This window comes from Schistocerca americana, chromosome 8, assembly GCF_021461395.2.
Source record: "Schistocerca americana isolate TAMUIC-IGC-003095 chromosome 8, iqSchAmer2.1, whole genome shotgun sequence".
In the NCBI taxonomy this organism is placed as follows: domain Eukaryota; kingdom Metazoa; phylum Arthropoda; class Insecta; order Orthoptera; family Acrididae; genus Schistocerca; species Schistocerca americana.
The window spans coordinates 390,918,245-390,931,419 of NC_060126.1; the positions used below are offsets into that span (position 1 = coordinate 390,918,245).

The 13,175-nt window shown below is 44.6% G+C and overlaps 1 protein-coding gene across 1 annotated transcript in view; it reads right to left on the reverse strand.

Annotated features, from left to right (window-relative positions):
- LOC124545882 (protein lethal(3)malignant blood neoplasm 1) overlaps positions 1-7,611 on the reverse strand; it is a 153,828-nt gene extending 146,217 nt beyond the window's left edge. Inside the window, exon 1 of the mRNA XM_047124843.1 lies at positions 7,497-7,611. Within this exon, the coding sequence (XP_046980799.1) occupies positions 7,497-7,511 (15 nt within the window). The 5' untranslated portion in view covers positions 7,512-7,611. The remainder of the gene's footprint in view (positions 1-7,496) is intronic.
- Between the last annotated feature and the right edge of the window lie 5,564 nt (positions 7,612-13,175).

The following is a 13,175-nucleotide window of genomic DNA, read 5'->3' on the forward strand; positions in this document are numbered from 1 at the left end:
ACAAAAAATGGTTCAAATGGCTCTGAGCACTATGGGACTTAACATCTGTGGTCATCAGTCTCCTAGACTTACAACTACTTAAACATAACTAACCTAAGGTATCGCACACATCCATGCCCGAGGCAGGATTCGATCCTGCGACCGTAGCAGCCGCGCGGTTCCGGACTGAAGCGCCTAGAACCTCTCGGCCACGGCGATGGATCACAGGAAGGTGATTTAAATCCACCATCTTCAATCATTCAGCCAGTTCGTAAGTCACACAGGGTGATTGTCACTTCCTCGTGCAAATTTGTACCCTTTACAGGGTGTTTGGTTGATAGTACTGGTAAAGAGAAGTGATACGCAAAGTCCAATCGCTTCCAGGATACAAACAAATGTCAAGCAAATTGTTCCATTCTAACACTTCTATTCGATGAAATAGCCATAGCAATTTTCTGTTACAGGTTATCATTACATGATGATGATGAAGTCCCATACTCCGTAACAGAGCGTAGGGGACGATGCGGGAGACCCGCACCGCTGTACTAGGCAAGGTCCTAGTGCAGGTGGTTTGCCATTGTCTTCCTCCGACCGTAATGGTGATGAATGATGATGATGAAAACGACACCGCAACACCCAGTCTTCTCGAGATGGGTGAAAATCCCTGACCCCGCCGGGAATCGAACTCAGGAAGCGAGAACGCTACCGTGAGACCACGACCTGCGGACTATCATTACATAGGTAATCTATTAAATAGTGTGCTAAATATTCCCAGACATGAAGCACACACAAAACGTATGATATCCACATATCACGGAGAGTGCTTTCCCACTGGTGCCTAACATCAGATTGAGCCACATACGCTGAAGTCGTTTCTCCAATTTACTGAGGGTAGCACAATACACTTCAAAGATAATCGTTGCACAATGAGGGAGGACATCAAACAGAGTAACCACTTCAGAGTCCGAGAATACCATCGCCATGAACTTACCGGCTGGGTGTGCGGATTTAAACTTTTTTTCGGACGAGAGGTGGTGTGGTGCCATTCCAGAGATTTCCATTTTTTCTTTTCAGTTCGAAGTGTTGAACAGATGTTTCATCAACTAAGACGATGTTCGCCAAAAATTATGACTATCAGTCTCATAATGCACAAGACATCCTGCATAGATGGTGCTTCGTTGTTCTTTATGGTTTTCTAATAGGCGGCGAGGAACCAAACAGGCAAACTGCTTTGAATACCCTAGCTGGTGGATGAGTTTGATAGCGCTACCATCGGAGACGTCCAGTTGAGCAGCGAGATGTTTGACTGTGATTCGTCGATCACCTCTAATGAGAGTGTCCGCACGTTCCAACATAACAGAAGTCACAGCTCTGTGCGGACGGCCAGCACGCGGGAGAATGGAAAGGTTTGCGCTATCTTGTTACGACGATGAAAGATGCCTCTCCCAACGACTCACCATGCTTTTGTTCACTTCCAGGTCGTCGAAGACATTCTGCAGATCCTTACGAATATCTGTGATGCTCTGGTTTTCCGCCAAGGAAATTCAGTTTCAGCAACTTGCATGGAACGCACATCCGTTATAGACGCCATTTTGAAGGTTAAGTATAGCGCCGCCACCTATCGGAACTTCATGAAACTGTAGGGGCTGAAGCGGTAATATTCCACGATGTCCCACAACAAAATCGGCGTTGTTCAGCCGTATTTGCCAGAGATAAAAAACATGCTACGTTACTTATTGAACCTCAGCCGTATAAGATATAAGGAAATGACTTTAATAGCTGGTTTCCGTAAACGACTCCCGCGTTTTAATTTCTTTTACTCGTCGCCGTTCTTTAGTCATGACCCAGTTTCCAATCTTCTTCCACATATTTATTCCGCTGGCCCCTACACAACGTGTGGCGGAGGCTGAGATCTGTTAATAGATTACCGATATTTTGTCCTATTCCAGTTGCGCATTGAGTGAGAGCAAATTGAGTGACATGCCTCTGTAAGCGTCTTATTTTCTCTCATCTTATCCTCGAGATTCCTATGCAAGATATGCGATCGTCACGTCAGAATGGTTGCACGTTCTTCTTGAATGCATATAGCTTCTCTGCATTTACGCAACAGAGTTTAGCGAAAACTACGGAGGTTTTATCGAAAGATCCCTGTTTAAGTTTCCCAGACAATACTTTTGCCCTGTTTTATGGAATTATACTGATCTGTTGCGATCCTAGTGGCACGTCTCTGATTTCGATCGACATCAACTGATATTCCAATTCACACATCTACCTCCACATCTACACGAATACTCTACAGTTCACGTATAACTAGCCTGGTAGAGGGTTCATCGAACTGTCTTCTGACTATTTCTGTGCAGTTCTCCTCCCGGAAAGCGGTTGGGAAAGACGAACACTTAAATCTTCCTGTGTGTGTTCTGGTTTCTTATTTTATTACGATGATTATTTCTCCATGTTTAGGTGAACTCAACAAAATACTTTTGCATTCGAAGGAGGACGTTAGAAACTGAAATTTTTGAAAAAGATCTTGCCGCAACGAAAAAAACCTTTGTTTAAATGGTTTCCACCCCAACTCGCGTGTTATACCTGGAGCATTATCTCTCCTATTTCGCGATAACACAAAACGAGCTGCCCTTCTTTGAACTCTTTCGATATCCTGCGTCAATCCTATCTGGTAAGGATCCCATACCGAAAGTCAATAGTCTGTTTAGAAGACCTGCCATTAAAACGCAGTCTTTGGTCCGACTTTCCCGCAAAATTTTCCATACGATCGTTCATCTACATCTACATCTTCATTTATGTTCCGCAAGCCACCCAACGGTGTGTGGCGGAGGGCACCTTACGTGCCACTGTCATTACTTCCCTTTCCTGTTCCAGTCGCGTGTGGTTCCCGGGAAGAACGACTCTCGGAAAGCCTCCGTGCGCGCTCGAATCTAATTTTACATTCGTGATCTCCTCGGGTGGTATAAGTAGGTATATTCGATATCTCATCCAGAAACGCACCCTCTCGAAACCTGGACAGGAAGCTACACCGCGATGCAGAGCGCCTCTCTTGCAGAGTCTGCCACTTGAGTTTGCTAAATATCTGCGTAATGCTATCACGGTTACCAAATAACCCTGTGACGAAACGCGCCGCTCTTCTTTGGATCTTCTCTATCTCCTCCGTCAAACCGATCTGGTACGGATCCCACAGTGATGAGCAATACTCAAGTATAGGCCGAACGAGTGTTTTGTAAGCCACCTCCTTTGTTGATGGACTATATTTTCTAAAGACTCTCCCAATGAATCTCAACCTGGCACCCGCCTTACCAACAATTATTTTTATATGATCATTCCACTTCAAATCGTTCCGTACGCATACTCCCAGATATTTTACAGAAGTAACTGCTACCAGTGTTTGTTCCGCTATTATATAATCATACAATAAAGGATCCTTCTTTCTATGTATTCTCAATACATTACATTTGTCTATGTTAAGGGTCAGTTGCCACTCCCTGCACCAAATGCCTATCCGCTACTGATCATACTACAGCATCATCCGCGAAAAGCCGCATGGAACTTCCGACACTATCTACTAGTTCATTTATATATATTGTGAAAAGCAATGGTCCCATAACACTCCCCTGTGGCACGCCAGAGGTTACTTTAACGTCTGTAGACGTCTATCCATTGATAACAACAGGCTGTGTTCTGTTTGCTAAAGACTCTTCAATCCAGCCACACAGCTGATCTGATATTCTGTAGGCTCTTACTTTGTTTATCAGGTGACAGTACGGAACTGTATCGAACACCTTCCGGAAGTCAAGGAAAATTGTATCGAACACCTTCCGGAAGTCAAGAAAAATGGTATCTACCTGGGAACCTGTATCTAATATTTTCTGGGTGTCATGAAAAATAAAAAGTTCAAATTTGTGTGAAATCTTATGGGACTTAATTGCTAAGGTCATCAGTCCATAAGCTTACACACTACTTAACTTAAATTATCGTAAGGACCAACACACACACACCCATGCCCGAGGGAGGACTCGAACCTCTGTCGGGACCAGCCGCAAGGTCCATGACCGCAGCGCCCTAGACCGCTCGGCTAAACCTGCGCGGCCCTGATCTCATGAACAAATACAGTTCCCGGACAATAGTTTTGCCCTGATTTATGCAATTATACTGATCTGTTGCGATCCTAGTGGCACGTCTCTGATTTCGATCGACATCAGCTGATATTCCACTTCACACATCTACCTCCACATCTACACGAATACTCTACAGTTCACGTAAGACTGCCTGGCAGAGGGTTCATCGAACTATCTTCGGACCATTTCTGTTCAGTTCTCCTCCCGGAAAGCGGTTGGGAAAGACGAACACTTAAATCTTCCTGTGTGTGCTCTGGTTTCTTATTTTATTACGATGATTATTTCTCCCTGTTTCGGTTGACTCAGCAAAATATTTTCGCATACGAAGGAGGACGTTGGTGATTGAAATTTCGTAAGAAGATCTTGCCGCAACGAAAAGCACCTTTGTTTAAATGATTTCCACCCAAACTCGCGTGTTATACCTGTGGTATTATATCTCCTATTTCGCGATAATACAAAACGAGCTGCCCTTCTTTGAACTTTTTCGATATCCTGCGTCAATCCTTCCTGGTAAGGATCCCATACCGAACGTCAGTACTCCAGAAGAGGACGGACAAGACTAGTGTAGGCAGTCTGTTTAGAAGACCTGCCATTAAAACTCACTCTTTGGTCCGACTTTCCGGCAAAATTTTCCATACGATCGTTCCAGTAGAAATTGTTCGTAACTGTGCACCCTTCGCATAACTTCTGTGCTACGACATTTGAGATGTGGCGACGTGTGTTATCATGAAGCAGTGCGTCCCTTGTCGCGCGCCATTCAATAACGGTGGTTTCCATAGACATGCTGGCCCATACACATTCTTCTATCTCTGATGGATGTCTTTCGATGTTTCTCCGTCGGCAGCCAAGAAAAGAATAACAGCACACATCTGATAATAACGTCTCCACTATTCACGTTTCCGCATTTACCGCAAGCACGTCGGAAAGATACGAATTCAACACTAATCTCTTGCCTAAATGTAGGTGCTTGTTTACCAGCATCGGAGTCGCTCTAGTTGTACATAACTGCAACAACGTCCTCGAGTGGACACTTTTTGATAGTTTCTTATTACTCGCTGGATTGACAGCCTTTAGATGAATGTGATTTGTCTCGTAACCGAAATTAATGGATTCATTTTAGCACTCGTGTGTATGACTTCACGATTTTAATGTTTAGAGGCGATTGCCAATTTTCGCACAATAAAGATATCTTGTCTAAACCATATTTGAATTGAAACTTCCTGGCAGATTATCAACGCACACTCCGCTGCAGAGTGAAAATCTCATTCTGGCATATTTGAATTGGTTTTCACCTCAAATTCTGGAACAATGATCAACAACTGGTTGCATTAGCTTTTTGTATGCCATTTCTGATATTGTTGCATTGTACCTTCATTGAACCTTCGAACAAATGTACTACAGAGACTACGTACTTTCACTCTTGATCCTCGTTACTTAGGGTCATCCGTCAATACTTAAACGTCGTAATGTACCCCAGGTGCTCAACACTAATCTTTTAAAAGGATACTATCAGGTTCTTTCCCTTTGGTCTGGCATTATGTACTACATATTCACAAAAGAAACGTGTCATTCGTTACACCAAGCAGAAATTTTGGCCAGGTCTTTCTACGTTTTAAGGACAGACATAATGTCTTCATATGTATTCGGAACCTGCTGGAAACTTATAACTGATCGTTTTCTGCAGCTGCAGTTGTGATTTGATGTAGGCAATTGCCGATTACTACTATTGTGAGTCATCTTTAAATGTTTTCAGCATAATCCTGTTGCCGGCCGGAGAGGCCGAGCGCTTCTAGGCGCTACAGTCTGGAACCGCGCGACCGCTACGGTCGCAGTTTCGAATCCTGCCTCGGGCATGGACTAGTGTGATGTCCTTATGTTAGTTAGGTTTAAGTAGTTCTAAGTTCTAGGGGACTGATGACCACAGCAGTTAAGTCCCATAGTGCTCATAGTCATTTGAACCATAATCCTGTTTTGCACAAATTTACGTGGTGAGACAGTGAGTACATCAAAATACAAGTCAATTTTTACCGTAAGATAAAAACGGCAACCAGTCACTGTCAATAATACTGTTTACGAAGTTCACATAGCACTGATATTTTCATTCATAGTTAGGCCCTATTACAGTACAGAACTCCTTGTTGTGAGGCAACATGATCATACAGAACTTTCTTCAAACCTAAACTCAGCGTTCATAGCTAATTCTATGTAATTTCAAACGTGAACAGCCCTCTTAGGTTGAACTTGTCGGTTCGAAACCGATCGATCCTAACTGACAGTATTATCCTTACAGCGTTACATGCACTTCCTCGACTTGTATAGCTGCTGCAGCATTAAAATACTGTTATAATGTTGCGGCAGCTATATGCGGTAGCAAAGACTGTGTATGACGCCGTAACTAAGCTGAAAATGTTTGACGATGGTCCGTAACGGCCGAAAGTGAAAAACGGCCACATTACCAACAGTTCGTTACAATTGTCCAATGACTTTACTTGGCTAGGAGATATCGTCTTTGGTGTGCGACAGGAGTCACGATTTCCTGTCAGGGAAGTCATAGTTCGCAGTAATTGACCGAAACCCGTATACTGATGCCGAGGTAACACCTGGAGTGCCAGAAGCAAACGTTAGAGGTCATCTACTGTTCATAGTCTATATAACCGATTTAGGGTTTGTTTGCGGACGTGCAATAGAAAATGTTGTTTGCAGATGAAAAGAAATGTTGTTCGGAAGGCAAACAACGAGTGCGTTTTATTGACAGAACTTAGAAGATGAAAGAAATCTACGAAGGAGACTTCCTACGGTACGCTAATTTGTCCATTTGTGGAGCATTACTGTGAGGTGTGGGATCCTTGCCTCATACGATTGACGGCGAAATGAGAAAAACTTCAAAGGACAACGCATTACGTCTTCTCACGAAAGTGTCATGGATACGCTAAGGAAACTGTGGTGGCAGTCATTAAAACAGGGGGTGTTCTTCGTTAGGTTGAGGTACTTACACGAAATTTCAATCACAAACTTTCCCCTGCGAGTGCGAAAATATTTTTTAAATTGCCACCTAAGTGGGGGAAATGAGTATCGTGATCAAATAAGAGAAAGCATATTTCGTAGGGAAAGATTTAGGTGTTCACTTTTCCTACGGGCTATTCGAGAGTGGAACCGTCGTTCAAACACGTAAGTGTGAATTGAATAATAACCGTGTACATGTGCATACTGGTAGCCTGCAGCGTCGTTTGCAAACTGTCTGACAGTGCTGCAGCCCTACCTCCGAGAGTTATAAATGTTCTACGGTTAGCACTGCGATAGAAAAATGTTTGCAGGTCGGCAAGGATGAGTCAGGGAGTCTGTGTGTCGTTTGGCGGAACTGCATAGGAGCGGCTGTGAAAGTAGCCATACCTGCGTGAGAGCCATTGCTGGAGTCCCCGCGCGCAGTGGCTACGGGCTGACGGCGGACGGGAGAAACGGTCCGCGAGTGGTGAGGCGACGTGACGTAGCGCGGTGCGCTGCGCTGTGACAGACACCGGAGAACCGCCACTGCGGGGGCAGGCCGCCTCTTGCCGCCTTTAAACGCCCCCCACCCCCACGCCACTCACCACAGACGCGGCCGCCGCCTCCGGAGTAGCCCGGCGTCGGGACGCTCCGGAGATGCTCCTCCTTCTACGGCGCAAGCTTCCCCCTTCCTCACGCAGTGACCTTTCTCTGCCTTGGCACCGTGACCGTCCAGTCAGGAAACAATGGAAGATGCGTACTCGTAGATTACGGTGCGAGTGCTTCTCTGTTCTGCGGCAGCGTCTAGAATACCGCGCCTCAGTGGACACTGCACGTCCGGCAGCCAGATACATATGACTGTTTATGTGGTAGGAGTGACATCATCATCTGTATTTGTTGATGTTGCTGCCGTAAAGGGTAGGAGAAGTCCTCATGCCCCCTAACGTCTACAGACGTTAAAGTAACCTCTGGCGTGTCATAGGGGAGTGCTATGGGACCATGGCTTTCACAATATAATTATAAATGACCTAGTAGATAGCGTCGGAAGTTCCATGCGGTATTTCGCGGATGATGCTGTAGTATACAGAGAAGTTGCAGCATTAGAAAACTGCTGCGAAATACAGGAAGATCTGCAGCGGATAGTCACTTGGTGCAGGGAGTGGCAACTGACCCTTAACATAGACAAATGTAATGTATTGCGAATACATAGAAAGAAGGATCCTTTATTGTATGATTATATGACAGCGGAACAAACACTGGTAGCAGTTACTTCTGTAAAATATCTGGGAGTATGCGTGCGGAACGATTTGAAGTGGAATGATCATATAAAATTAATTGTCGGTTAGGCGGGTACCAGGTTGAGATTCATTGGGAGAGTGCTTAGAAAATGTAGTCTATCAACAAAGGAGGTGGCTTACAAAACACTCGTTCGACCTATACCTGAGTATTGCTCATCAGTGTGGGTTCCGTACCAGGTCGGGTTGACGGAGGAGATAGAGAAGATCCAAAGAAGAGCGGCGCGTTTCGTCACAGGGTTATTTGGTAAGCGTGATAGCGTTACGGAGAAGTTTAGCAAACTCAAGTGGCAGACTCTGCATCGCGGTGTAGCTTGATGTCCAGGTTCCGAGAGAGTGCGTTTCTGCATGAGGTATCGAATATATTGCTTCCCCCTACTTATACCCCCCGAGGAGATCACGAATGTAAAATTAGAGAGATTCGAGCACGCACGGAGGCTTTCAGGCAGTCATTCTTCCCGCGAACCACGCGGGACTGGAACAGGAAAGGGAGGTAATGACAGTGGCACGTAAAGTGCCCTCCGCCACGCGCCGTTCGGTGGCTTGCCGAGTATAAATGTAGATGTAGATGTAGATGTAGCGACTTCTAATTGATTTGATTAGTATTTACTTATTTATTAAGTGTCCAATATATCGGCATGTTCCCCATCATGCTGTAAACAAATTTCCATACTCCTCCATGTTCCCGACGACATATATTTGAGCATGCCCGATGTTATACTGCGAAATTCGTCCTCATAGCATTGCACAGTTCTTAGTTTGTAGCACAACGACGTGCAGATACGTGCGTGTTAATGACTCTTCATAACAAGTTTTCAGGTGTGATGAGGTTAGGACTTCTCGATCGTCATTTCAAGGGAGCTGGTGTCGCTGTTAAACCACGACCTATCCACCGTCCTGGAAAGTGTTCACTTACTATCTCGCGCACTGCAAGAGCGTAGCGTGGAGGCGCTCCATCATGGCCGACCAGTATGGCCGAGCGGTTCTGGGCGCTTCAGTCTAGAATCCTGCGAACTCTACGGTCGCAAGTTCGAATCTTGCCTTCGGCTTGGATGTGTGTGATGTCCTTGGGTTAGTTAGGTTTAAGTAGTTCTAAGTTCTAGGGGACTGATGACGGTTTAAGTAGTTCTAAGTTCTAGGGGACTGATGACCTCAGATGTTAAGTCCCATAGTGCTCAGAGCGATTTGAACCATTCGCTCCATCATGCTGCAACCGTCTGTATGTTGTGAGGTCCTTTCCTCAAGCTGAGGTATTAACCATATTTGTAAAATATGTAAATAACTTGCACCACTCACAGTCCCTTCATCTGTGTAATTAGGATTCTCTCTGGCTCAAACGTCAATATTTCTAACTCGTGAGATGCGATAAATGACACATTTATCTGAAAACATAACTCTGGCACTGTTCACTGCATTTGGAAACTCAGTTAACGAACCACGGCATGCTAAAACACTCTCATTCTCATCTCTATCCGATAACTCTTCTATGAACGTAGGTTGAAAATGTCTGACCATAAGGTCTTTTTTATCGTGCGATATCGCACTGTTGCCCACGGTATACAGACTTCAAAGGCACGTTTACGTGTAGACTTAATAGGAGGTTGTTCAGTCGAAGCAAAGACTCCGGCACAGGATTCTTCCCGTGTCTTCTTCCTTCCACGCCGCGGCCTGTCTTTAACACTGCCAAAAAAACAAAAGCAAATCTTTCTCAATCCTGATGTGTTGCCTTGCGCGGTGGAGCCTTATTAAATCTTTTCTAAAATACTATTCATAATCAGTCTTATCGTCTGCCTTGTGTGTTGTCGTTCGTGCACCCACACACTTGTCACTAAGTGCTTCTCGTCCGCAGCTCGTGGTTGAAGGGACTGTGAGTGCTGCAGTTTATTTACATATTTTACATGGTTAATACCTCAGCTTGAGGAAAGGACCTTACAACATGCATACGGTTACTGCCTTTGGATCACAGGATTTCAGGTTCGATTCCCGGCCGGGTTGGGGATTTTCTCTCCCTGAGGACTGGGTGTTTGTTTTGTCCTCATCATTTCATCATCTTTATCACCATTCGTGACAGTGATTCGATTGGATTGCGTGAAAAATTGGACTGTGTAAAAATTGGGACTTTGTACGGGCGCTGATGACCGAGCAGCTGAGCGGCCTACAAACCAGACATCATCACTAAGCTCTGCTCAGTAGTGTAACTATGACAGCTCACATCAGCCACAGCTACAAACTGACCGCGACTGCAACAGTATGTAAACATATATTCCAACAACTGATAAGAAGTAACATAGGTACCAACTTGCAGCCGCGCGGGAGTAGCCGAGCGGTCTTAGGCGCTGCAGTCATGGACTGTGCGGCTGGTCCCGGCGGAGGTTCGAGTCCTCCCTCGGGCATCGGTGTGTGTGTTTGTCCTTGGGATAATTTAGGTTAAGTAGAGTGTAAGCTTAGGGACTGACGACCTTAGCAGTTAAGTCCCATAAGATTTCACACACATTTGAACATTTATCAAGTTGCATAACAATACTTGGTACTAAACATGGGTTACACGGGTATGGGCACTTCTCACCCACCCTGCAGTAGAGTCCAGTCCGAAGACTGGTTTGATAAAGCTCTCCACACTAGTCTATCCTGTGCAAGCTTCCTCATCTCCAAATAACTACCGCAATCTGCAACTTCCTTACTGTGTTCATCCCTTGGTCTCCCTCTACAGGTTTTATCGACTCACGCTTCCCTTCCCTTAAAAACTGGCAGTTCCTTTATGTGTCAGAATGAGTCCCGTCAACCGATCCCTACACGTACTCACGTTGAGCCATAAATTTCTTTTCCTACTAGTTCGATTCAGTATCTGCTCATTAGTGACGCGAACTACGCATCTAATCTACTGCGTTCTTACACAGGGTTTTCCCGTAAGAGCATGCAAAAATTTAACAAGACATCGAGCATGCTCCACTTAACGATTTCAGGAACGGAACCTGGGATCGGGGAAGCCAGCTTAAGGAGACAATAGGAATAAAATCACATTAGGAATAAAATCAAATTCCTGTGTACTTTTTTATTTATATTAGTTACAGTTAACTGCAAGTACCATCATTGACACAATCAAAGTACCTTTTGTACTGTATATTACAAAATGTGCTGAAACTGACGGCCATCAACCCCAATACAAGCATGACATCGGCGAACAAGATTCTGACGCACCCTGACAAATATCCCTGGTGTGTTTCGAGTCACATCACAGGCAGCTATAGTTGTGGCAACTAATTCCATCTCCGTACCCACTAAGGTCTCATACACAAGTGACTTTAGATATCCCCATAGAAAATAATCAAGGGGTTCAGGCTATGGAATAGGGCGTCCCTTTCCAATCCAGCGACCAGCAAATTCAACATTGAGATGATTGTGGACATCCACACTGAAGTGAGGCTGTGCAGTGCCAAGCTGCAACCACATCCTCTCATGAACAGCCAAGGGTCCATCCTTCAACAATTCAGGCAGAATTATTTGCGGTCTAAGGCGCTGCAGTCATGGACTGTGCGGCTGGTCCCGGCGGAGGCTCGAGTCCTCCCTCGGGCATGTGTTGTCCTTAGGATAATTTAGATGAAGTAGTGTGTAAGCTTAGGGACTGATGACCTTAGCAGTTAAGTCCCATAAGATTTCACACACACAGAATTATTTGCACGACTCCCAAGTAAACAAAATCTGCAGCATGACTACCCAGTAATCAGGTTCGTACTTCTTGTTTCCTTGCAGGAAATACGGAATATACATTAAATAAACAGTACAGTTCGTTTAAACTTGTACGCATGTTAGCTGTAAATAAACTGGGAAACGGTAATGCTAGACAAAGTGCTATTGAAGTTTACTTCCATATCTCCTTAAGCTGGCTTGTCCAACCGCAGGTCCCTACCTCAAGTCGTTCAGCGGAGCATTGTCTACGCCCTGTTACATTTAGCACGCTCTTACGGAAACACCATGTACGGGACTACGTTTCAGAAGCTTCTGTTCACCTATTGACTGAACTGGTTATCGTAGACGTTTCACCCCCATACAAGGCTACACTCCACACAAATACCTTCAGAAAAGACTCTCCCTTACCTAAATTTCTATTCGATATTCCTCTTTTTACATTCCATCACCCTTGTTTTACTTTTGTTGATATTAATCTTATAACCTCTTTTCACTACATTTTTCATTCCTCTCAAAGTCCCTTGCAAGTCTTTTGCCGTCCCTGACAGACTTACATGGTCATCGTTTAACGCCGAAGCTTTTATTTCTACTCCCTGGACTTTGACGCATTTTTCAAATTTTTCGTTGGTTTCCTGTACTGCGTCTTCAATGCACACACTGAATGGCATTAGGTATAGGAGGCAACACTGTCTCATTTCCTTCTCAGCTAATATTTCTCTTTGATGGTCTTCGATTCTTATAACTGTAGTCTGGTTTCTGTACAAGGTGTATCTAACCTTTGGCTCCCTGTAATTTATCTCTGATACTGCTGGAATTTCAAAGTTGTTATTTTGTTTGCAATCGATTTCGAGGGGCCATTACATTATTCTCTGACCCCTCTATGATACCATGTATTATATGGTTTGGTTGATGTGCTGCCGCCGCTTTCACCGTAAGTAGGAATGAAAGTTCAGCATAGTAGACATCGGTTGTTTCGTACCCCCTCCGAGGTGTATGCTGATCTTTACACGGTACCCACATGATCACCTAATATTACAGAGACGCTTGAAGACGGTTAATGTAACACGGAAATCGACTGAAACTGAAATAAAACCTATAAATACAG